Raw genomic sequence first — 27,702 nt, 5'->3', positions numbered from 1 at the left:
CGATCCATACTCTTAGTATGCTGGAATAGATGGTGTGTATTGACTGAGATTGGGCCTTTCTAGTATTTCAGTTTAACTGGTTTGTAATTTGGCTGCTACTACTGTACAGTAATTGTAGAGCAAAACACGACAGAAAACAGTAGAGGTTTTTAGGAGCCTCATCCTCTTCCATCTCTTTTGCCATGTCTCTTGTTTGTGTCAAAGTAGAAAATAACAGTCATTATATTTGTGTGTTATAGGAGTAAGCAATGCCACTAGAATGTCAGTTCAATCTGTTTTCTGTCATTCTGTCTGCAAAATGAAATTCATTTCATGAAAGACCATCATACCAAGGGTCCTTCAACTGTGCCAGTGCTTCCTTGATAGAAGCTGAACACCTTGCAGGTACGTGATGAAGAAATAGGTGATCAGTAAGGTTGTGCTTGGAACTAACTTATGTATTTATAACTGAAGGCACCAACTACGTCTGACCAAACAAATTGAGATTATAGGAGGTTCATAACTGGTTCTCCAACCATCATTATTCTTATTATTTTTAAAGTTAAAGGCAGATGCGGAGATGGGCACAAGCTGGATTGGGGCCACAACACGATGGCAAATGATTAACTGTTTTGCCTCATATCATTTCTCCAATCTAAATTGTTCCCTATCACAGCTGCTGTTTTTCTTTAGGCAATATTTGACTATGTAATCCTTACTTGTAATTTGGATTAAGACAACCCCACGTGCAGGGGCTTACCACATGTTTGTCTGAACTCCTTGATTGTCTTCATTTTGATTTCTTTTCAAACCAGCCAAGTGTTTTCTGTTAGTCCAAATCCAGACTAAGTTTTTTGAATTGTTCATCAGAAACCCAAAATTTCAGCTTATATTGAATCTTAAGGCAAAAACCTAGTATTAGTGAATAGAACAGTAGAATCAAGGAGCCATGTTTATTCCTGATTACCTGATCATGTCAATTGCACAATGCTCTAAAGCATATAGCATTACACTGTTACTATGCTATGCAAAATGCACTACAGTCATACCTCGGGTTACAGGTGCTGCAGGTTGCGTTTTTTTGGGTTGCGGACCGCCGAAACCCAGAAGTACCGGAACGGGTTACTTCCGGGTTTTGGCAGTCGCGCATGCGCAGAAGCGCTAAATCATGCTTTGCACGTGCACAGAAGCGCCGAATTGCAACCCACGCATGCGCAGACGCGCTGCTGCAGGTTGCGAACGTGCAACCTGAGCGTCCACTGTAATAACAAAAGAACAGAAAACCAATTAGACACATAAAAAATGTAGCACCCTAAAATACAGCATCATTAAAGTATCTTAAAAATTGGCATTCTTCAAAGGTTTAATATTTGTAGTATCAGAGCAATCCTCATTTTATTTTATAGAGGCCACCTCGCCTTCTTATCCAATGTTCCTGGGGGAAAGAGACCAAATAAACATCCTTCTCTTTGCAGTCTTGCACCTCAACACAGGAGAGCAAAAACTGGGAGCTTTCCATGTTTACTCACAATTAACTCCTATAAACTGGAAGCTGAGTCACCACTGAGCTCCATTGGACTTACTTCTGTGTAATGGTGCCCACGATTGGGCAGCATGATACTTGCCTTCTAACAACTGCACATTGTTACAACTGAAATCCAATCATCTTAATATAGTGGTAAGAATAATTAAGCAAAAGAGTAATTAAGTAAAAGAGTAAGGCCATATGCCTCTTGCAGTTCTGTAACCTCAGCTTTGACTTTAATAATGCTCCATTCCTCAGTGAACTGGAACAGTTTATATCAGCCCAACTCCTCCTGGAATTTATGGATCTTGTAGAGACTGAAGTGCTGTTAGCACCTGATTAAATAGTAAGATGGGAATAAGAGCCAGTTTCTTTTGCCACTCAACAACCCATTAATAAGTCACTGTGGAGCACCAAAAAAGTAGCTCAAAAACATTTGTGTTTTGTTGAATCACTTTATTTTGGTAAATCTAGCTTGATACCTTGGTGGAAAAACTTAGTTCATTAGGAGTGTTTTATACATTGCTCAGTTTACCTTATGGTTCCCTCATGCCTCTTAAAACATGTCTGTATTTAAAATGCTTTGAAATGAACTAGAGAAGCCAGGTGTTTTCTCATTAAATTATGGATAAAAGGACACTGGCTCCATTTTACTTATCTTTGGATTTTTATTTAGTTTACTGTTAAAACCATCATAAGCAACAAGCCCTTCGTGCATGTGATCTTAAATGAATAGATGCAGTGGACATCCAAGCTGATACAAGCTTTATAAACTCTAAGGTCAGGAATTGACACAAATATTTAAAGGTTCAAATGCATGACCATGAATTGTGGCTGGCTTTGGTAGCCAGTCAAAATATATGCTTGCCACTGTCCCTTTATTACTTCAGGGAAGGGATGGAATGAACCATTTTCTAGGCTCAGGAGAAATGCTTGCCATTTGGTTAAGTTTCAGTGGTCCTGGAAGATCACTTAACGATTTCTCTGTCGTACCAGTTGTTGTGTTCTATGCTAGATGCTGTATGGTTTTTAATTATATTTCTTGCTTATTTTAATTCATATATTGTATTGTGATACAATACAATAACATATAAGAAACAAAAAGCAATAAAAATATACTTTAAAATTAATATGATTATTTAATGCAGACATGCCACCTGAATGAAGTTCACAGACCACTGCTGGTCCACAGACCATGATTTTGGAACCCCTGGGCTAGACAGTGTTTTATTGTCCTTCTCTCTTTCTGCTGCCTCCTACCTCCCTGTAACCTCAAGCTTCCTTTTTTTCTGGCTCCTAGGGAATCAAAAGGTTAGTCAGAACTAACTACTTTCTATGGCATTTGTTTAACAATGAATAGACCCATTTGCTTTATTTTCCGCCCTTTTTCATTATGAATCCTTTGCATCAACCCTAGATCAGTAGCTCTCTGGTGCTAAAGTAGACAACAAAGCTAAACAATGAATCAACAGAGTGATACTGCAGCAGAACAATTCGAGATGGATGTTGACAAGCTGTAAACAATTTAAAGGAGAGCAACAATATGGTCCATGAAGGAAACCATATGAGGGGGAAATATTTATCAGGTGGGTATATTTTGACAATTTTAAAATATTCAAAAGAATTTCTGAAAGAAAATAATCTTACTCACAGAACATAATGCAATTTTTTTTAAAGGTGAGTTAAAATAAAATAAACTATAAAGGTTATTTACATTAAATAGCCTGGAGCTGGGGGTAGGAACACCTCATAACATATGCAATAAATTGTTCATGTAACTGCAAAATCAATTATTTTGGATTCTTTTTTTAAGCTGGACAGAAAGGTCACCTTAAATTCAGACTGTGGACTCCAGGCATTATATCCACAATAAGCTGGAAATGGCAATGCCATAACCTATGGAATAAACTGCTTTTTGTATTGACGCAGAACAAATGCCATAAATGACAGTAATGAGAGTAAACAGCAGCCTGTGAACATCACAGTTCATATAAAGGTGAATTCACCTGTTATGTCCTCACAGTACTCAGTGCTGGCTAACTGTGTAGCATGATAAGGGGAAATGGTATGTCTATTTATTTTTTAAAAAAAATATGCCCCAGGTTTCAATTCACAATACAATAATATGAATACAACAATGGAATAGCACTGAAACAAACAATGTACAACCACAAAAAAGCCAAAGAAAACAACAGCAGAAGCATTCAAAACAAGGAAACTAGGTCCAATAAAACAAGCAGCAATAATACCACAGAGGTTTGTACCAAGTAAAGTCACGAGACTAGTGGAACAACTTCCACTTGTGCAACAGAACTTCCCTTGCCTCACCCTTCCCGCATCTCCTCTAGTTTGCTCTTGGGTCCCGTCCCCCGTCCCCCAAGTATTTGGAGTAGTTTTGAGGGGAAGGGCACAGGAGGAGGAGAGGGAAGCAAAGCTCCACTGTTCAAGCAGAGGTCATTCTACTCATGCAATAAATTTGTTTAAATTCAATTCAAAATTGCTGCACATAAAACAAGGTTTTTAACTTTGCATCTGAAGGTAGTCAAGGTGGGTGCAAGGCAAACCTTTCCAGGGAGAGAGTTTTAAAGTTGAGACACTGAACCTTGATGATGGAAGGGGCACTTGGGAAAGGGAAAAATCTTACTTAATGAATGAGCAGGTTCATAGGGGAGTTGGCAGTCTTTCAGATGTTATCCGTGTTGACTAAAGTTTCACACTTCCTAATGCTCTAGTCTAGTGGAAACGGCAGTTATCACGTGAAGAGAGTTTATGTGAAAGACTTCCCACAAGAATAAGATTCAGGGTTGCCTATAACTGTTGCCAGTTAGAGATGGAAGATTTGTCATATATATACAGTGGGCCCTTTAGATACGAATTTAATTCGTTCTGGGGGTCTGTGTGCACCCCCCAAAAAAGTACCTGAAAGTTACGTAACCAGAGCGGTACGTTACTGGAGATATAGAGAGAGAGAGAGAAAGAGAGAGAGTTAGTACAGCAGTATAGTCCTTTAACTGTGATAATGCCTCTTGTTTGGACTTCGGCATCTCTCTTACAAAGGTAAGAGTCACCTCAGACTTTGCATCTGGCCCTGCACACCACTGTTATGTGGCCCTTGGAATGCTGCCTACAAGAAAACATAGCACTCAGAATGGGAAGAAAAAGTTTCCAGACCCTATTCCAAAGTATTTAAGAGAGGTGGCTCTTTTTTACTTTATTAAAATATTGTTTTAAAAAATCCAATGCCTAGCTGTTGGGTTCAAGGCACAGGAGAAAAACAATAAACCCATCCACACACTTGGAACTTCAGAACTGTACATTAATTGAGCACATGCAGAGTCACGTACTGGTGGAGCAACAGAATCAGAAACAGGAGGGCAGTAGGGGTTTGTTTTCACCAGCATAAGCAGTGCAGCTGTTTTAAAATGTGTTATATGAGTTCTGAATGGAACCTCAGCCGGTAATCTGGCCGCTGCAGTTGTTTCTGGGTCATCTTAAAGGGCAACTCCAAGTAGAGTGCATTGCAACAATCCACTCTGGAACTTACCAGACTATGAAGAACCATGGCCAAGTTATCTCTGTCCAAAAGGGGCTGCAGCTGGTGAACAGCTGGAACTGGGCATTTCTAGTCATCAAGGCCACTTGAACTTCAAGCAACAACGTACTGCTATCAACCTGCTCCTTCCAGGGAAGTCTAGGACAAGCTGTCTTCCCCCTTCCAGACTTAAGAATTTAGAACATATAACACCACTGCCTTTTAAGGATACCACTTCAGTTTACTGACCCACATCCAGCCCGTCACCATCTCCAAACACTGGTCTAGCACCTCAGCTGCCTCTCCCAATTCAGATGGAACAGAGAGGCAAAACTGAGTGTTAACTGCATATTAATGACACCTCACTCCAAATCTCCTGATGACAGCTCTCAGAGGCTTCATATAGATGAAGCATGGGGGACAAGATTCCTGCGGGAAACCACAGGACAGCCCCCCTGGTGCTGAACAGTAGCTTTCTAGAAATAGCTCTGGATATAGGAGCCGAACAAGTAGTACCATGTCTCCAAGCACCAGCTCCAGAAGCATACCTTGGTCAATGGTATCAAATGCTGAGGAGTAGACTGGAGGAAAAGGCTCACAATGACTCAGTTCATCTCTATCCTGCTATGGAGTAAGTTGTTCAACAGGACCTCTCTATAGAGCTTCAACTGCCGGTCACCCTTGCTATCTTGGGTGCTATGTCTGCTGCTCACTGCCTTATCTTTTTGATGCTATAACTGCTACAGGGTCTTGCTACTCTGCTACTGTGCCTTAGGGGTACCAATTACAGATAAATCAGAATAGTCACTCAAGGCTTCTATGGCATGTGAAGCTGTTGTGCTGTCATGGATGCTTCATCCCTATAGTGGCATCAGGAGCAGTGTGTCTCATTAAGTAACTTTGTCACGTCTGTGGGCCACAAGCAGGCATCTTGGCAGAACTAGAAATAAGACTGCTTGTGCAGCCATGGCTCAGCCCTTTCATGTGCATAAGTTTTGTATGCAATCTAAATTAAAACACATGATCATATTCTCTTCTCTTCCTCCGACACAGATATGAATTTTCATGGGAAGTGAACATAAAAATAGGGGTGTGAACTTGATCAAAGCAAAATCATTCAAATCTCCGGGAAATGTTTATAGTAATCCACTTGTTTCTGTCACAGATGTTTCAGCTGCTACAATTTAGCTTGCGTGCACATTTACTTAAAGAAATGATTAACTGCTTCTCTTTTTGCAGATAGTTCTCACAGAAGAATGAAAAAAAAATAGACTTCATCGCTTTCTTTTTGTTCCACAGTATGCTTTTCTTATGAAATGAAATTAGCAAGCATATTTAAAAATATATCTGGTTCCACACAATAGTCAGTTTTAAGGTAATTAAACATAGGCATTTGCTTTCCCCCAAAAAAGAGAGGGGGGAAGAACATTTCTTTTTCAGTTAAGGTGGGCATAAAAGATAACACAGAGCTTTTCCTGGGCAAGGAAGATTAACACGTAATCCATCACTTGATTGGTTGCTTTGCTGCACACATTTTTGTTTAAAGTCAACATTTAAAAAAAGAGTTGACTGCAGTTCCCGGATGCCATTTAATGTTCATGATCATGTTCCTGGAAACAGTATTACTTGGATCCACAGCCAAACCCTGAATATTCCTTCCACCAAACCTCCATCAGACCATGTTCCTGCCCCTGGTGTCCAGCACCTTACAGAAAGTTGCACAAATCAAAATGCATTCAAAGACTGGTGAAGGCAACTTCTGAGAACTCAGAAGGACAGTAAGTTATGCCTCATGACTATCCAAAGTTCTTTCCCACTATTATATAAAAGCAGTGATCTCTGCAACAGATCATATGGTTCCCATTTCTCAATGTGGGGTTGTTTTTTCAGCTGGTCCTTGGACTAGATAATTCCATAGTCCTTGCTGGGCATACCAAACCTTCTCTGCTGTATCAGTGTAAGACTGTACTTCTGATTCAAACAAAATATACTCACATGGAAAAGACAACTTGTTTTCATTGATGAAGAACTGTCTGGAGAGCTTCTCTTATGCCTGTTCTCCCCCTATGTGTCCCCCCATGGGGCCCTGCTGAAATTTGAGAGCCCAAAATCCACCACTGGCAAGGGAAACAGATGCTAAATCTTTGGGTTGCTCTCTGCTGATCCAAAGGGTAAGACTAGAGCCAGTGGGTGGAAATTGCAAGAAAGCAAATTTGGACAAAGCTTTAGGAGAAATTTCCAAAGAGCTCCCTGACCTTGTTATAGACAGCCTTGGGAGGTGGGGGAGGGAGGCATTCTCCTTCACTAAATATATTTAAGCAGATACTGGACAGTCATATGTCAGGGGTACCATGGCTGCACAACAGACTCTCTGTGTGTGCTTGTGACTAGATGGCCTCTAAGTAACCTTCTAATGCTAATGATTTTTCATTCTAGAAATAGAATGTAGGCAGCTAACAAAAAAGCAAGATAAAAATGTATAAAATAACTAATCTTCAGCAAAAGAGCTATTTAAAAGAAAAAAATAAAATAAAAATTAGAATGGTCTTTTGTTAGTTCAGTTGTGGAGTCAGCCTATTTTATGAAATCATAACACCGAACAACTTCACATTTCTACTATTATTGAGGTACTCATGATGGCTTCTAATTTTTTAGCAGCATGTCAAACAACAGATGGTGAATTATACAATGAAAAATTACAGTGCAGTGAGATATGTTCTCCATTAATGAGTCCCAAGTGATTCATGATTCTGAGCTGTATTTTCAAGATATGAATCCCCAAGGAAGAAACACCACGAAACAAAGACACTGCGGAGCATCCAGCCATAAATTCAACTCATCTTCCATGTTATAAACCAGGAAAGATTCTTTGATTGCTCTTAAGGGAAACCTCAGCTATTTAGATTAAAGCTTAACGGAAGTCGGTGCTCCAACGTTTTCCCATAAAAACAGAATGTATTTACTCTGATGTATAAGTCACCTCAACTTTTTATACAACCAATTAAAGTAAGAGCTGTAGAGATGGTTATGTCATAGTGCTAAAAATAACTCCAGTATTTAAAACCTTTGCACAGAACTGTATATGCTGTAGGACTTGCTTTCTGGTGGGCATGGGAAACAATCAATTAAGTCTACTAATGTTGATAACAAATTTAATAAACGCCCATCCTTCTCATAGCTAATACTCAAATAGTGTTAATATCAGTCCCAAATATTAGGGGTCATAACGAAGATTACTCAGAATTCTGATCTTCCATTTGTACTTGTTAATGTCTGATGATTCCCCATTGCCCACCAGGCTTCTTCTCCCCCTCCTCCTCCTCCTCCTCTTCCTCCTCTAATGCTGAACTCAGATGGCTCCATGCTGACCACACTGAAGCCACCCAGATTATATTTTTTTTTTCAAAAATACCCAGGGGATGCCTTTAGTATACACATGTACATAACATGAAAATTATTCTCTAAAAGGGCCCCCAAATCAGGAAAAAATCCAGAACATTATTGTATATGCATGGCCTCACACAACAGGCTGGGAAGGCTTTTAGCAGCTTCCCACAGTGGAAGAAGTGTAGACTGTGCTTAAGATTTCATGCTTTTGATGCCCAGTGCATTCAGAGTAGGTATGATGGAAATTCCCACCAAAGATCTTTGCCACACTTTGAGAAGCAGCAGAAGTATCAGGATCACAGCCACCATTCTCCTACTTGAGATCATTTAATTAGAGATGCAAGAAAGGAAACTGGAAGTTCTACATGCCAAATATGCACTTTACCCATGGATCTAATTTCCCCCTCACATCCCCAATTTGGAAAACTATATTCCATTTCACTACAAAATTGTAACAGCAAGAAAGCCCTCAAAGGGTAGATAATCATCCTGTTTCAGGTTACAATGCCCTAGAAGGTGTCTGAATCCTTCCTTTTGCTCATGAGACACCTCATGATTCAACACACAGTACACACTGACCTTTGAAATATTCTGACTCTTTCTCAAGAAAAGAAAATCAATTTAATAACACCAGGACAACAGCGATTTGCCGTTCCTAATGTTCCGTGCGTGTAGAATCAGCATTTTGCTAAGCTACACAGGGTTGGTTAACATTCTAGGGAATGCTTTAATCTCCTTGTAGATGGCAGTCTAGAGGAAACAGATAAATGGTCACTGCGGTTATGTCGTGGTCCAGCTATCCATTTTGCCAAATGGATGTTAATGTTCTTAAACATTATTTTACCCTTGTGGAAAGTGAGGGGGAGAACCATATGCTACCCTTTTTACTTTTTAGAAGCTCTCTACAGGTACTCTTGTACACTGCAGGGTTACAGTTTGTTCACTGAAATGTGGCGTTTTATAGTTGCCTCAGCTCGGACTTGTATGGTGCTTTACTCACGAGTCTTTATTTTATAAAACTAAACATCTTGGTTTCTACTTGTGCAGGTTATCCATGAAACTTAAAACCATGAAAGGTCAGACTTCTGAGTTGCAGTGAGACCCTAAATAAATTTAAAAAACAAAAACAAAACAAAACCTGCCCCATGCTGCAGAAGTTACACTTAACACACAGGAGGCCAGGATTAGCCTCCTGACTGCCTTCACATGAGTCATACCTAGGTACACAATCAACTTCCTAGGCGTCGATGACTGGTTCCCTGATTGGTGCCAGAGTTATAGTTTAGGAAGCAGCAGTGGCAACTGTATAAATAGACTGTATAGTTTGAGCCATAAAGTGATTGTGACATGTGCATCATGTACTCCAGCAGAGACTAGCCAATAAGGCTGCTTCCCTTCACATCTTTTATAAAGGTTTTAATGACAAAATGAATAGCTGCCAACAGCATCAGTGTCAAGTGAAGAAATGTGTCAGTTTTGATTATCTACACTGTCCTTCATATGTATTGAAGATGCTACTGCTGCCATACCATGCAAATAAGGTGTATTTATACCATTAACATCACACAATATTAGGGGAAGAAATCCCAAAGACACAAGGCAAATAATATTTTCATATTTCATCTACTACATCTACTTTGAACTAAGTTATCATGAGGTATACAATTTTTAGGGGCAACAGGGTACAATTCAGGATACCTTTGCATGTGAATTGTACTGTTTTTAATGGTTTTGTGTGGGATAAAATTTGGGGTACCTTTGCATATGTGTTGTTGTTTTTTTTACTCTGTTCATAATGGTTCTTGGACGTAGCTAAGGGGGACGGGAAGGGCAGCTGCCCCCCTTAAATCAATAAAAATCAATAAAAAATACTTAACTAACTGAGGTTTTGTTTCCACCCATGTAATGGTTAATGTGTGATATAATTCAGTGTACCGTTGTATAAGAATATTTACCATTTTTAATGGCTTGAATGAGATATGAATGATTCAGGGCACCTTTGTATGCAAACCTTGGCCCTGCTTATTTTGTATCTAAGATTGTGTATCGAAGACTGCTTCCTTTCAGACATCTTCCTGCTTCCAGGTGGAAAGGGCAAAAGGGGAGCAAAACATAAAGCCCAAAATGCATGCACAAAGCCCAGAGAAGATCAGATCACCAGTGCTGAACCCTTTTTTGAGATTAGAAATCTCACCTGGATTCACTATGGGCCACAAACACATACTGTGTGCACATGGCAGGGAGCCTCAGCAAGATGACCCTAACACAATTATATGTATGTTGGTCCTAATTTTCACAGGCTTCAGGGCACTAAAGTGTGCTCTTCCACAGCTACTGCCAGAAAGTCCAACTAGATTCCAGGACAGCACTTCAGCCAGCTCACATTCTGCAGTCCTAAGCCATCATCTTCCAACAGGAATGACCTTAGATTTCTAATTTCTAGTCAGTTCTACAAGCCCAGCCAACTTTCAACTGCGAAATTCAAAACATGTACTGTTGTTTCTGACTCAAACTCATGCATTTAAGATATTGCCTTGCCCATCTCATACCTCATACCAACACAGCAATACTCCTGAATAGAAATGTTCAAAAACATAAGCAGACCTTGGGTGGAAGTCCTTTTCTCCACAGGATTTGGAAGTGTATCTCATTTAAGTTCAATGTGCTGGTACTTGTGAACAAAGCCCTTGGGACCAGGATACCTATGAGATGGTCTCATCCCTATTTAACCAAACAAGCCCTGTACTTCGCAGGAGAGAGCCTCATGCAGATACTGTCTCAGCAAGAGGTCCATCTGTATGATGCAGGAATTGGGCCTTTAGCCTGGCAGAACTTATCAAGCCTTCAGAACTCCATCCCTTTACATATCAGACAGGCAGCATGTCTCTTTGCCTTTTGTTGTTTAGTCGTTTAGTCATGTCCGACTCTTCGTGACCCCATGGACCAGAGCACGCCAGGCAAACCTATCTTCCATTGCCTCCCGCAGCTTGCCTTTTACCACCTATTGAATACCTTCCTTTACAAATAAGCCTTTTAAGTTATTTTTATCCTAGTCTGTATCTGATTTGAAGCTGGTTTTATATATGAAATTGCTTTATGTATGTTTTTGTTGTTAAATCATTTCAAGATGTGTTATAGGAAGCAATTCATAAATGGAATTATTATTTTCTCAAAAAAATGTTTTTAAAAGGCAACTACTGACAAAGCACATCCTGCCTGATCATGCAGCATAAACACAATTACTAACCATTATAATTCTTTTCACAGCAGCTCATTTTGCATTTTTTATTTCGTGAATGGCAAGGGTGATTTTCTATAAAATCATCAGAAGAAATTAATTCCCGAGTCAATCCCAGACAATTAGCAGATACTCACACCTTAATTTCAACTTTACTAGGTCTAGGTGTCTTTCCCAAAAATCAGAGATACACGGCTAGAGTATAATTTCACTGTTGTTTAAAGCTGTGAAATTATACTCTAGCTGTGTCACAATTTCTATGCCAGTTTACCCCAAAGTCTAGTAAAGTAAATGGAAATACTCTAAAGCAGACAGATTACTAAATACACCCCAATTCAGTATTTTATGCTGTCACTGAGCTGCCCCACAAATGGTAAAACAATTCATATTTTTTTTTTTAAAAAAAGTAAAATAGTCATGCAAACCCAGCAGCAGATTTATAAGTATGTTCAGCATGGGCAAAATTAGAGGTCCCTGAGGTTGAAGTGCTCCCAAGTTATTAGCATGGAATGATAAGTGAGCCTTTGAAATGCAACTACAGACAGTGAGTTGCCATTGTTGAATTCTAGCATTACAAATTGTCGCATTGTTTCCACTCTTCATTTCTCCTACTCCCCAATTAAAGTCAGTGGAGGCTGGTCCAAAAACACAACCAGGACCTAGCTCTACCAAACGAAATGTCAAGCACATTTCTTTAAAGTTCTCCCCAAATCTCAAAGCCACACTCTTTCCTGTCTCATGCATCCTTCCATAAATATGCAGTATGTTTCTCAACACCACTTTTTTTAAAGCAACAGCTAGGAGAAGATGCATTTACACAGGAAATGATCCATTCTAAGTTTGGTTGGGTTTTTTAAATGCAGCAAACACACATATAATAAGATAAGAAGAGCCCTGCTAGATCAGGCCAAAGGCCCATATAGTCCAGCATTCTGTTCTCACAATGGCCAACCAAATGCTCTTGAGAAGCCTGCAAGCACAAAAGCATACTCCTGGTCATTTTTAATCCAGATTGAAGCTTACCTGATATTGTTTGCTCTGCTTTTCAGTTGACAAATATCTGCCTTAGAGCACAACTCTGTTGGTCAAGGTCCCACTAGTAGAGAATATTTGTATTTGAGAGCATCAGGGCTATAAATGTACACCTTCTTAAATCAAAGAAATTTGCACGAAATATGCCACAATTTTGGCATGGTTTTTTTTGTCATCATCAGATACATTGTTTCACAGATACAAGATATAATGGACTTACCTTCCTATCTGGCCAATTATACTTTTCAAAAATAGCATCATAAGTGTCCACAGCACCATCCGTAATCAGCATTATGGCTTGACTGCAAATACTCCCTTGTCCTGTATGATTGAACTGGGAAACAAGCAAACAAATATTCATTGAGTTCTGACATACTTAGCTAGGCAAATGAGTATTTGCTGTAAGACAACCATGCTCATAATTCCAGTGTGCATATGCTTTACTGAAAAGCATCCAGTGCTATAGCCATCACTTTCCTGCTTGTTCCCTCAAAAAAAAAGCAAGCTGCAGATGAAACCCCTATGGAATTTAGTACTACATCAGGGCTATAAATATACACCTTCTTAAATCAAAGAAATCTGCAGGAAATATGCCACAATTTTGGCATGTGTTTTTTTTTATGTTAAGGTGAATGGGATTGACAATCACAATGGTGAGGGGAAAATACAACTCCCATTTTACTCATGACTCTTTTTTCAGTTTAGGGTATTTATCTTCTTGGACTCCTACCCGCTACTTCCCCTGGACTCACACCTACACCCAATCCCAAACACAAATTAAATCTATAGATTTTTCAAAGCAGATAAGACTCCCGCATCTGCTCAGGCACCCTGTAACTTTTCTGTCCCATCCTGAACCCACCAATTGTTTAGCCACCAATGAAGTACAGAAACCAAGGTTCCACCATAATGTTTCCTTTGCACAAAGTAATTGTGTTATCTGTAATTCTGCATGCTCATGTTAGAAACTGGGGCATGAATTAATCTAGCAGTCAAATCTTTTTCCAGTTAAACCAACCTCCCTTTGTAAGGAAGGCAGTTTTAATAGGAGTTCTTGTAGTGCCCAGATCACCCCATCTAGAAAGAGATTATATCAATGACTGTGCAGCAAATGTAGCAACACAGTAATTGGGTAATGGCATAGGTGCCATTAAGTAACAGGAGGTTGTGTTTGTTTCTTTAACAACCAAGCAGAAGACTCCTCCCTCAGTGCTGTTACTGAGCCTTGGATTCCACCTACTTGGATTCCCTACTATGATGGGAAACAAGTCTGCCTTGCTGAAAATGGGGTGATTGGGGAAAATCGCACCTGCATTTTCTTTCACTTCTGGGATTACCTCTGGGGTTATAACTTGGCAACCACTAGGTAATGGTCAAATGTGACGTTCAATGGCAACTTGCCAAGATAAAACCAGCCAAATCAGGGCCCATGACTTCTAAAAGTAGAAAACCCTTTTTGAAAAGGGACATTTCCCGTGTCTAAAGGCACCTGTTGTTCTTCCTGAACTAAATCAAGGACCATATGTAAAAAAAGAAATGGTGTATTAAAATACCTTGGAGGTGGGCTGTCTTCATCTCTTTATTTTAAAACATTGCTTTATTCTGTCTGAATCTATCATATTCCACAGAATAAGCTACCGTATTCTCTTTTTAAAGCAGGTGATTAAATGTAAATGCTTTGATGAGTAATATCTCCTCATATGTGTCTAGAACTTTTTTTTTTTAGTTTTTATTGAATAGAAGGAGTGATGAAAGTCTTTTCCATAATAATAACAATGACAAGAGCCTTATAATGAACTACAATTAACTCAGTGATTCATCAGTTACCAGTGAAAATTTTGATGCATCCTGACATTTGTAGCTCTTGGTTGTGATTAACAGTCTTTGAAATGTCACAGAATTTTATTTAATTGGTTAAGACTTTTTTTTAAAAAAGATAATCACGGCAAAGATCACATTTATCCCCAAAAGAGATAATTGCAGTTGTCACATGATATAGCAGACATTGACTGCTGAAACAAGCATTTCTGTAGTCCTGCAGAAACCTATGGGAGTTGAATTTATCAAATGTTGGGGAGAGTTTGGACATAGTTACGATCACATCTTTCAAAATCATTTGTACCAACAACTATTAGCTCTTTAGCAAGCTAAGTTATACTAAAATACAAGAAATTATAAGTGAAAATTAGTCAAGCTTAAATGCTATAGCCTATGAACCAGTCTGAAAAGCAAGACTCAGTAGACTAAGAAGAACACATTTAAGCATGAGAATGTGCCAACCTGTAATTCTGAAGAATAGATTTACATACCACATACTGCTGGATAAAAAGAAAATTACCTAAATTATCACTTTAAAAATATAGCACAGTGTCTTTTGATACTAATCTGTATTCTGTAAGAATGCAGGAGGAAACCATTATTTATTTATTTTCATAGAAAGTTACATACATACATACATACATACATACATGTATGTGTGTGTCAGGGAACTGCCATCAGTGCAGGAGGGAGAGAGCAAAAGCCAAATGGATTATAGAGAGCCTCCAGGGATCGTGGGAAGTAGCTCCTCTTCAACAGAAGAGAGTAAATGCAGCTCCAGTGGAGAGGAGGTGCAGGAGTCGGAAGTGGCGAGGTGGTCCCAGGACTCCTTGCCTGGGAGAAGCGGGGAGGGAAGGGGTCCTCTGCTGCCCACGCCCTCTTTGCGCAGAAAGCATTCGTGCAGAGAGGGGAGGCGCAGACTGGGCGTCAAGAAGCTGCTTTGCTGGGGAAAGTTTAAGAACCACCCACTCACGGATTCTGCCAGCGATTGAGTCAGCCACGGGAGAGTGGCGCTCCGGACAGATAAAGTTTATTTTGGCAGCAAAGCCAAGTCTTCACAGCCAAGTAGGGAGATATTTGCCTGCTTGCTCCCAAGCGACCCCGTGGAAACATAACAGTGTGTTTCCAGAGTTTAAACCATGCTCAAGGTAGCTTACAACATGAAAAAATACAAAACTACAATATAACAAAAGTAGTTGTAAAGAATAAGTACAGGTAAAACATAAAAAATGCACAAAACTTAACAGTTTCCACATAAACTTATAAAGGCCAGTAACAACAAAACTTAACAAAAAGCAGTAACTTACATCACTGAGCATGTTGAAAGCTTCAATTAAAGCTATATCCAACATTCCGATTCCTTTTGCAAAAAGTTTGTCAAGGTGCTCCCTGAAGTGCTGGGGAGGTGAGAAGAAAATAAATGGTGTTTCAATCAACATATTTGTGAAGATTTTTGCATTACACCTACCCTTGAAATCTTAAAGGCAAAATCAAGGAATGTGCATCAGGTGCTTTTTACGAATTCTGGGGGGGGGGGGAGAGAGAGCTCAAATAAAGCAGGTCTTTGCCCCTCTGGTTTCAAGAAGAACGCTTTAAACTTTTAAAGAAAAGTGTGCCTGTCAGATATATTTATTGTGACAATTTATAAAGAAAAAGTACCAAAGAATATACAACAACAATAAAAACCAAGTGAACAAGTTCACAAAAATCATAAGATATATGATTCAAAGTTAAGTCCAAAGTGTACGATATAGGTTATCTGCGGACAGAACAATGGCTTCTTAACTAGGTTATAAGATTCAATGATATTTACATTAACTGTTAATCAATAAGTATTGTCTAAAGAATGCACAGTGCTGTCTCCACAGAGAATGGAATTCAGTGGACTCATGTACAAGAAGACATGGCGGCTGTCTGGTCACAATATCAAACTTCTATTGTCAACCGTGGAAAGGGGAAAACTAGGAGGAAGGGAGAACAAGGAAGGAAGGGAATACTGCTTAAGACGGCTAGTCCAAACAAAGTAGAAAGACAAAGCTTCCTCATAGCTCCAGAAGGCAGGGCCCAGGTGTGGCCTCACAAGAGACTAGCGGCATCTGAAACACAGAATGGAGGTTGCTGCTGCCTGCACTGTCCTAGGCAAACAAGACACAATGCTCCAAGTCAGCAGATTGCATACATACAACCATCACCAACAGGTGGCATAGACAAGAGGTACTATGAATACAGCACAGGCTCTGTTTTAACACAATCCGTTTGTTAGTCTTTAAGGTGCCACAATGCTCTGTTGCTTCAGATGCAACAGACAAATACAGCCATGCCTATGGAACTCAAGATACTTGCAGTAGGATGAATTTTATTTCATATTCGTTTTGCCTGCTGTATCTTTTTATTTTCTTTTAAATGACTGAAAATGCTCAGTATGCAACAGCCCTTTCTAAAAACCAGTATTTTTTAAAAAAAAATTACACACACGAAAATATATATGAAAATGTAGCCTTTAGATTTAATAAAGAAAAGAGTGGCACACTGTTAAATAGGGTTCCATAAAAGGAAATTGTATGCACTAATTCCTTGTATGAGTTATTTTTCTAAATTTTCTCTATGAAGCATTTTTCCCCTGCTCTTTAGTGAAATAATGCATTCACATGGTTTAGTAGATGAAAAAATATTATGAAACTTTCATAAGTTAAGAAGGAAAAAAATCCCTGCTTAAGGCAATTTTGAAGCATATGTTACTGCTGCAAAACTAGGCAGGTTTTCCAATGCAATTAGTGTAGCTTAATGTTCATGGTGACCCAGTAAATATGGTTCACACAGCTCAATATTTCAAAACACCTAACGGCAAAATCTTGTTGATCTAAATAAGCAGTTAAGGCATAATGAATCTTGTAGCCAAGATTGTGGAATGTGTTTCACAGCATTTTGCTATTAAAATTTAAGCAAACATTGAGAAATATGTCTATTCCAACATGTTTCATTTTAAATGCTAGTGACATTTTATCTTCTTAACTTAGAAAGCATATCATGAATATAAAATCTAGGGACTAGAACAGGGATGGAGGTGGGGGGGGGAGATCTTCAGATTTATAAAGCTATCTTGAGAGTTGGCTTCTGGTGATGATGTTACATTGCAAAACTCTGAACTATGTTACAAAGCATATGAGAAAAGGCCAAGAGATTCCATGTTCCCTTAATGCATCTTGTCCCTTCTGAAGGCAAATTTCACTATTCTATTGCAACTACACACATCATTATGGGCACAGCTATTAACTGTAAAACTAACTCAAGGCCAGCCAATGTGATGCACTCTAGGTGATGTTGGACTCCCATCAACCCAAAGGTAATGGTCAGGAATGATGGGAGTTGTAGTTCAGTACCATTTGGAGGGCAGTTATCCCTGGGATTAAAAACAAAATCTGCATAACCAAGGTTTGGACAGATTAACCTTCTAGTTCTTTGTTGGTTGGCATCTGTCTGTCATGAGACAAGGGAGGAGCACACCATTGCAGTCAAACTGTTGGAAGGTTGCAGCTCCTGCTGTAGCTGTAGAGACTGATGAGGAAGAGACATGTTTTGTTGCAGGTGGGGAAGGTGTCCACTTGTGTTGCTGCAGATGCACCATGTTGTTTCTTCTCTCTGCACTCCTCTCAGCAGTCATTCATCCTCTGGTCACTGCTATGGATACACTACTTGAGTAGCTTTTCAAACTGTTTCTCAAAATTCAAACTCACAAAGCAGTGTCCAAACCCTAGAAACTGTCGATGAAAACTCAAGGGAATGGCAAAGGCATCCCAGCGTGGACTCTTTGAGTCCTGTGCACCATGGCATCTGCCTTGGCATTACCACACCATTCAATCTCCAGCAGCGTTACAATTATGGAAAGGCAGCAGGAAGACTGGTGGCTTGGTGCATGAGATATAACACCATTTGCAGCTACAAGTAGCTACAAGTAGTCCCTGTGCCTTGTATGAGCGGAGGGAAGGAATGTGATGCAACATTTCGTAACTGAAAACATAAGCAGACTTAAACTTTTGAATATTTCCAATGGGGAACAATAAACTTCCCTAATTAAAGATGGGAACAGTCTAACTCTCACCCACCTTAACCTTGCACTTCTGAAACTGAAACCATGAATTAGACTGTACCGAAATGCACCTATGGGACAAATTAAAAAAGTGTTCCTTTAACATTAATAGGAAACGAGATGGGAAAACTTTTTAGCCTCTTCAGCATGAACGTTTCCCCAGTAGTACTTCTTTGGATTTTAAATTTTTAAGCTTGCAATAAGCCTTTCCCCATTATATTTATACGCTAACATGATGTTAATTAGACAGTGGCATGCATTAGAATAATCAACCAATTAATTTTAGAAAAAAACACTGTGGGGAAACTTTAATTACAATCTGAAACAAACAGTGTACGATCAAAGAAAAACCACTACAAAAGTTGGCAAATAAATATTCACCAATGTAAACAGAATTTCACTGTGTGTACTCAGGAAATAAGCAAATTTATTTATTTATCTATTCCCCATCTACTATCCAAAGACCTTGGGATGGCTGACAGGATATCTTAAACACAACAAAATGGACAAGAGTTCTTCTTCTTCTTTTTTGGCAATCACTCATAGCCGAGTAAGATTGTCTTCCATAAACACGGTTTTAACAATGAGTCTGTAAGTGACTGTGGAGGCCAATTCTGGACCCACACATCCTTCAACAGTGGGGACATTGCTTCCCGGGTGGGAGTTGATCATGGTGTGGATTTGCCAAGCGTGCCTTCCTTTTAGCACATTTCTCCCTTGCGTTCTGAGTTTGAGTACCTTCAAAGTCCATGACACCTTTGGTAAAGGCTGTTCTCCAACTGGAGCACACGCAGTCAGTGTTTCCCAGTTGTCGGTGTTTATACTACATTTTTTAAAATTTGCCTTGAGACAGTCTTTAAGCCTCTTTTGTTGACCACCAGCATAACACATTTTGCTGCTGAGATTGCTCAAGGAAATGAACACCAGGATTTCTGGGGCGATATCCAAAGTTGCAGCTCTGAAGGCAAAACAGACTTCTATATTTGCCATAGAACTTCCTTTTTTCCCCCTGTACCCTCCATCCCACCCCTCAAAATCAGCATCAGATTGGGGAACCCTCGGAGCAGATTTTGGCAACCTGCATGGGAAGAGAGGAAAACAGAAGTTCCACAGCATGAGTGGAACTCTGTTCGCACAGCATTGGATACAACCCCTGTACTTTGATGCAACTTTGTAGTTTCCCAGGGTTTCTGGATCCCAAATCACAATTCTCAAGAACGTGGCACACATGTTTTTGCTGCTGCCTGCTAAAGGCCCCAGCAGCAGTCCCTATCATTGTCACAGAAAGCTAATTTTCAACAGAAAGGGAACATATTTTATTAAGTAGGAGCAGGGAGTGTTGGTGTTGAGTCGCTTCAATATGAGGCTCAAATTTTGAATAATTTGAATTTGGCCTATAATTAACTATTGACTTCCAAACTGGGGAATTTCTTTTTGAAAATTCTCCAATTCTACACGTCAATTGTATTGCTAGCAGATACCTATTCATAACTGGGTTCCTGTTCTCAACTTGGCTCCAAAAATTTGGAAGCCTGAAAACCCAGCCATGTATATGTTTAGTCAAAAGTAAGAGTATAAATAGTTAGGTTGATGCAATAAGATTCCAGTTTGCTCCAGTCAGTTAAAGGAAAGTCTGGTAGGTGGCTGCAGGAAAAACTGGAGAAATTACCTCCGCTTCCCATTCATGGAAGCCTTCTGTGAGTAAAGAGACACAACTGGATATGACTCTGTGCTGATGAAATAAAATTCAACAGAAGGTTCACATTGCTGCAGAGAGAGGAAGGAACTTTTGTTATACTCTGAAATTTGATTGTATATTGCTATCCACCTTGAACGCTACCAAAAGATGGGATACATTCTTTTTAATAATAATAAAATAAGGTAAAAAAAAGATATGAGGGCTGGGCCCAGCAAATGAGGAAAATGCTTTTATCGTGCCATAAATTGACTGGGCAATAGGAGCATAAATGAGATAGCTGAACATTCTGTGTCATTATACCAGTTCAGCCAACCAGCATCAGAGATCTCACTGCCACAGCTATAGTTGCAATATATATAGGGGTTGATTCCTAATTTCATTTATTATGTATCTATCACTGAGATGCTCTGTCAACTTAATTTCATCTGGAAGTATTTAGAATAATGTGTGTGAGAGAGAGCTTAATGTATAAAGCAAGAATGCAAATTGCGATACTGTTGCCGTAAATGTGGAGTTGCATTAAATCAGATAGTCATATAATTCCTAAGAGGTAGGAAATTGTAATATGGAGTTTCTCAGACATGAAAACCTCTTGGCCCAACTAAACACGTATTAAACCAGGCAATTGCACATGTTTGTAATTTTGCAGGAAAAGTACAGACAATGATAAAATACTGTCTGCACTATTTCCCACTTTGAAAAGAAAAAAAAGGAATGTTTTACAAATTGATACACTGAAAGGCAAGACCAGCTTAATAACAAAACTATAATATAAACCAGACTGGTACTATGTAAGAGAAGAAATGTATGTTTTTACTGTTTAGCTCAAGGAGATGCAAATCCAGATTCCCGCATTATACTTAAGATGATTGCAAATTTCACCATACACTGAACTTTAGTTTTGAGTGAATATGGCAAGGTCGACCCACATGACCACTTTAGAGGTAGATGATTAACCACAGAATTGCTTTTCCCATAAATGTTTACATATCAAGGTAAGAGTTCTTATGGATATGCCCCCACATTGCAAGACCACAAGCTACTAGATCCTAAGATCATGTCAGCTGGGATCCAAGGGGTGGTTACGTACAGCTGCACTGCAGTGCTTCTGAGCCCCGGCTCTTCTTGTGTCAAAGTTATTCCTGAAACTCGGAGGAGCTGCGGGATGAAGGGGGCAGAGATAAAACTCTCTCTCACACATACACATTTGAATCCCATGTTTGTTAAGTTTTACAGCCATGGCAATTTGCCATATCACCAAAGAAGGGCACTTTGATATGACCACGTGGAAATTGATAGGGATATCCACTTGTGGCAACTGTTCTACATTAAAATGGAAATTTGAATCTGCCGTCCGTCTAGTTCACATGGTTCCACAGTGTGTAGTTTCAGGCTTGTGTGAGCCCCAACCTCACACTGCACATGGAGTATCACTAGGTGGCCTATACCCATAGAAAGGCATAATCCATTGTGTGCCCCCTACACACACACTGTATGTTTCTTGGTTTGCACATATGGGACACAGAAGTATATGTGTACACTCAGTGCTATTTTTCCTAGAAAAATAGGTTCTGGTACTCACAATAAAATTATTACAGTAAGTACCGCACATTTTAACAAAACAAAAAAGGTGCTGGTACTGCGTACCCTTGAGTTTCCCCCTCCCTCCCCAAAAAAGCACTATGTGCACCCAACTTTGCAAAGGATGTTCTATACACAATAAAAAGTAAAGACATCACAAGCCTCCTACAGCAACATATTGGGAAATTCAATGAACCAGCCCAAGCACATTTATAGGAACTCTTTCAAATGGGACTGAGAAGCCAGCATAATAGAAATGCAAAACAAATTGACTGCATCAAATTATGGTACAGTACTTAATTTTAACTGGAAACTCAGTTGGTACTACATAGTTGCATATATTGCACACACACAAAAAGCATACACTATTCAAAACCAGTGTTTTATAATTATAACAGAAACAGAACGCCTTAATAAAACATTTTGGAACTAGGTGGCCTGCTTCCTTCCCATAAATTTATTCTAGTGCATGCTGTTCATGTAAACATATCAAATACTTTAACATCACCCTGTCATATCTGACACTAACCTTGCCACTTAACTCAATTCATTAAAACACTTCATTTGATTCAGATGTTTCTCAAAACTCTCTTTGTCTATAAACTGACAAATGAACAGTCTCAACTAAAGTAGAATTAAACTTTTTGAAAAAAAAAAAAAAGAAACAACATGAATACTTACTGGAACAACTTTTTATTACAAAATGCCTGTAATTAAGATGGGTGGGGTGTATACAGAGTAAGAACTTATTTGTTGCACTGATCTGTGCAAGGAGCATAGAGAGAAATGTTGCATTGCAGGGCCAAATGAGATGTGATGTGGGAGACTCTAGACTGGATATCCTAACATTCCCCCGCCCCCACCTTTGGTTAAATACAGCTGTTGGCAGGCTATGGGTTATGGGTGGAAAACACTATTGATCCAGAACTATTGTGCTGGAATTAATAAGGTGTGGGTGTATTTAAGCTTTTCCCAATTCTCTCAGAAGGTACTTTTAATTATGGGTGAGAAAAGTTGCCAGTCCTGTACATGTCTATTCTTCATGTGTGGTTAATACGAGCAGAGGAAGGGGAAAGTTTAAGTCAGAAGAACTGTGCAAGAGCCAGAGTTAAGCCCTCCTCTTCCAGTGCAATGGTCCCAAGGTAAATCCTCCCTCCACCCATGATTGCTAATCCCCCACCCACCCACCCATTATCTAGAGAGTTTGCTCTCTTGAGGTTTGGTAATCCACTCTCAGCAGTAGGTAATTTTTCCCCCAAGCAGCATGTTGATGCAGAATTTTACCCTCACCCTTAAGAGTGGACAGTAGAATGAAGAGGATACCAATTAATATGCTACAACATAAATAGAATCACAACTTTCATCTGGCCACAGAAAAATAGCTCAGATAAAAATGTCTAGGAGTCTTGAAAATGGGACTAGCACCCCTTTCTCATGGATGAGAAGCCAGCCATAGGGGTTTTTGCTTATGCTCATTGGGCAGCATCCAATGCTGCTGTGGACTGTCTGCAGCCCCACAATTGGGACTCCTTCTGGAGCAGAGTTAAGGGAGCTGCAGCGGAGAGGAGAAGAGAAGGGGAAAGCCTACTGCATAACTGGAAGCCAACTGGTACAGCACAGAATGTTCTAGAATGATGAACTAATAACATACAATTAAAGACTACCTCTTGGCTGAGCTCTCAAACCCAGATAACAGGCTTTCTAGAACCTTTAAAAAATGACTTAAACATGTTCTAGGAGCAACACAGTCTAATGGGTGGGATACAAGCAATTAATAATAATAATAATAATAATAATAATAATGACTGTCTAATTTTCAAGAGGAGAATTCTAATCTGGTTATAGCCAATATATTTCATTGGGACATTAGGGTGAAGGATGGGTAAATTATTATTATTATTATTATTATTAATAATAATAATAATAATAATAATAATAATACAGAGATATGTTGCCCTATATTTTAATAAACTTGGATTATGAATTGCTAAAGATGTTTTGGAACTTCTGCTTTGTAGGTGTTATACCATGCTATAATTTAACAGTCATCACCACTGCTCCTTTAGTCTTTCAAAACTATGTTAGGGCCCTGTTTATTGTATGGTATGGTATGGTATGGTATGGTATGGTATGGTATGGTATGGTTTAGTATTGTACAGTATAGTATAGTATCTTTACCCTTTGGCAAACATCTTTGTATGGTTTCAGAACACAATATATTTCACCCCTCTTTTCATCCCAAAGAAGGCGGTAAAACTAGAAGATATTTTCCATCACAGGACACATGTTTTTACAAGAGGATGCTTCTGCAATTAATCTTCAGACTATTCAATAGTATAATTACTGTGGCACCAAGTACTAATTAATAAGTACATAATGGAATAAAATGGCATTAAGCAAGCTGTCAGTTTACCATTGCTTAACACCAGTTGGCAAAAGCAGCAAATTCAATCTGTCAAAAATAATTCCTATCAACATGCAAACTGTAAAGCTAAGAATATGGTCTACATTTTTTTCTGTGGTATCTAAAAGAATGATTTTTTTTTAAATCAGCCAAATCTTACACGTGTGTGTGTGTGTGTGTGTGTGTGTATCTGTAACATCCGTAAAAGCAAAAAGACGGAGACTGTATCACACGGTAAAACAACAACACCAGAAACAATACAGAATGAAGCATTAAGAAAGATACAAAATCATAGCGTTCTTAAAACTATACATGGACCTAAAGCGCAGTGTTGTTTAAGAACAATTGTAAAATAAAGCCACAATATATCTAGATACATTTGTCATTACTACCCCCTTACTCATATTAACGGCATAAATTACAGCACATTGCTTTCCATGGAAATTTGCCTAACTCTATACAGTTTGGGTAATGTGAGTGGCCTCTGCCAGTCAAAGCAGGCAACACTGGACTACATGGTCAAACGGTCTGAGAAGGCAGCTCCCTGTGTTTCTTACGTGTATCAGCAGAGCCTTCCCAGACAGTTCAGCTGAGGTAGCTATTTGACACTGCCAGCCCATACTGGAACCAACAGAGACCAACAACACCTTGCAAGATCAAACTTGTTGTTGAAGGAGTAACAACTTCACCTTGGGTTCAGTTCATACTGTAACCTTGCCACATGGGTGGCCATTTCAAACAGAAATGTGTGGTGGGGAGCCATTCGTGTGAAGGAGCTTGGCTCCCCACATGCTTTGGGAGATTTCAACTACTTCACCACAAATCTCCACAATGCTTTTTCCAAAGACCATCTAGGGAAATGAAGCTAATGGCTCTTCTAGACTGCAGGAAAAAAGAATGAATTAATCAGGGATCTTTGTTTTGAGAGCCAACTCTTGTTTAACCCTTTATTGGTCACATCTATTTGAGGTTCTTGTTGTCAACGGCCCTTTCTGCTTGGAGTGCCTACTTGCTTTTATGTAAGCTCAAGTTTAGCTTCTCTCTTTTTCCCTTTGTGCCCAAAGAAAGGAATCCGTGAGCTTGAACATTTGTATCAGATTCCAACAACAGATGTCAGTTCCACCCAACTTTAATGCACCACACAGTCACCTAGTTTGCTGAAAGCCTCAAAACCATTCCTAGTCTCATTAGCTGCAGTTACGAAGACATCGGCTAAAATGTTCCACGGCTGCCAAGTATTCCAGACCACTTCATGTGTATCTGATTGCCTGCACCACCCTTTACTTTGCTTACATTCTGATACTGAAAGCAATTATCTTCTGGCAGACTGGGTAAGTTCCTGGTAATATTGTTACAGCAATGAGCACAGTGAGGAGCTGTTTCTGGAAACACACAGTGAACAGATTAAGAAGAAAGCCTAAAAAATGGTGGATTTTATACCAAGTACGTAGACTAAAACTGGTTCAACAATAGATGGAAATTTTATGAAAGAACCAACAATACTTATTATATTGCTATGGTTGTCCGATACAGATTCTATTTTAAGCAAGAAGTACACCCTGTATCATGGGATTTTTGTGTGTGGTCCTTATATGGCACTAACAGAGCAACATTTCCAGCCACTTTATAAAATGTTGTTGTCAGGGGCTCAGGAGCAGAGGCACAGGGAAGAGAGGAAATGGAGAGCGAAGGGGAAGAATCTGAGGGCAGCGTAGGAGAAGATGACAGTGGCCCGAGAGATTCCATGAGCCTCTCCAGCGAATCAGAAGATTCACAGAAGGGGGCGCCGGTGGCCAGGGCAAGGGGGGTCCAAAAGGGGACACTCCAGGAGCAAGGGGCCAGCGGGGACTCCCAGAGCAGCAGTTGGAGATCAGGACCAGCTTCCCCACCAGAGCGTAGTGGGGGGGAAGAGTCCCAGAGCTCGGGGCCAGCGTCTCCCCCAGCAGGGAGAGAAGATGAGTCAGGGCTGACCACACCTCCATCGGAGAGTCAGGGAATGGAGGGGAGGCCAGGTCCAGCTAGCCTCCCAGAAGAGGGAAGTAGTGACAGAAGCAGTGTAACGGTCAGGAGGAAGGTCACTGGGTTGGCGCGAGAGCCAAGTTCAAATGTACAGGCGCGCGGGACAGCAGAGAACCCGGATTGGGAACCAGGTCCTAAAGCCCGCCGGAGGCAGGGGGAGGAGTCAGGGGACTCAGCGTCAGAAGAGTCCAGAAAGGGGAATGCCCCAGCGGACAGGAGGACCCAGAGGAGGAGAGAGCAGAGGAAGAGGTGGAGCAGGTCTAGAGTCTTAAACTGGTGTCAGAGGGGAGGAGATTCAGACGGAGCTTCGGCGGTCTAGGGTTTAAGACGTAGAGCTGCGCGCCACGGTTTTGAAATAGAGACTGAACTTCAATAAAGACTTTTGTATATAACAACGACCTGGCATTGGTCCTCTGTGAGCTGGGACTTCGGGCAGCTCTGACAGTTGTATTTCCCCACATAAAAAGCCAGGAACCCATTGGCATTGGGTTGCCTAACTTCATCTGGAGAGATGAGCCAGCTTCCTTTGGGTTCTGTCAGATTGGCTCCATGGCAGGAGGAGGAGGAGCCGGCTACTGAAGCCATGCTCGACTCTGCACTCAGCCCCCTCAACACTGAAGAATTCCAAGGTTTCAGATGCTCCCCTGACTTTGAAAGGAGAAATACGGAGCCCCTGAAGCTCATTCCTTAACCTGAAAGAGGCACACTTCAGTGATATCTCCACTGATCATATGCAGCCTCATCATACACCTGTCGTTTAAATGAGCAGAAGAACCATACGTTGCATCCAATCAAACAATGGGATTTCATCCATTAGGAAATCATGGTAGTCATCTCATGCATGGCCTTTGCTGTTTCATACAATTTCCATTATTTCTTACCTCTTTGTTGGCTCTGTCTGCTTGAACTAATGTTCCATTCAAGCAAGGTTCTACGTAGTGCAGTTCTTCATTGTACTACAGACAGCGGGTGGGAGGAAAAGGTTGGACATTTAATACAAGTCTTTGAAAGATCTAAGTTAATGAAAGCAAACAATGGAGAAGATTTATCTGGACACAAAACCAACATAAAAAGTAATGGTTTCCTTTCAAACACGTAAGCTTTGTCTTTGCCTTATAGACTTTGTTTTCAAAAAGGATGGATCAGAAAGTACCCCATCATGTATATTTGAATGTGCCATTCATGTCAGGCCCTGGCTGAAATGTGGATGATACTAGTTCTCTGCATCATGTGAGCAAACTCCTAACAAATATTTAAATCAGGGCACTGCCCATTGGTTTCTATTGTAGCTTTGCTTTTGTGAGTAGAGTTTATATTCACAGAAAAGGGTGGTCCTGCCTCCCCCTTTGCTCTACAGCCTGCTGTCCCCTCTTGAAAATCTGCACCTGTGAGCTGGTTAAC

At 40.0% G+C, this 27,702-nt stretch overlaps 1 protein-coding gene across 3 annotated transcripts in view; it reads right to left on the bottom strand.

Annotated features, from left to right (window-relative positions):
• Nucleotides 1-27,702, bottom strand: part of CACNA2D3 (calcium voltage-gated channel auxiliary subunit alpha2delta 3) — a 494,938-nt gene that overhangs the window by 227,500 nt on the left and 239,736 nt on the right. For all 3 annotated transcript variants that reach the window (XM_081848836.1, XM_081848837.1, XM_081848838.1), the window contains exons 9-11: nt 27,183-27,257; nt 15,819-15,908; nt 12,914-13,027 (exon numbers count right to left, since the gene is read on the bottom strand). In XM_081848836.1, the coding sequence (XP_081704962.1) occupies nt 12,914-13,027; nt 15,819-15,908; nt 27,183-27,257 (279 nt within the window). The remainder of the gene's footprint in view (nt 1-12,913; nt 13,028-15,818; nt 15,909-27,182; nt 27,258-27,702) is intronic.

Source organism: Podarcis erhardii (assembly GCF_964252035.2).
Source record: "Podarcis erhardii genome assembly, chromosome: 2".
Lineage (NCBI taxonomy): Eukaryota > Metazoa > Chordata > Lepidosauria > Squamata > Lacertidae > Podarcis > Podarcis erhardii.
The sequence above is the reverse complement of the archived record's forward strand: the minus strand, read 5'-3'. Positions and strand labels throughout refer to the sequence as shown.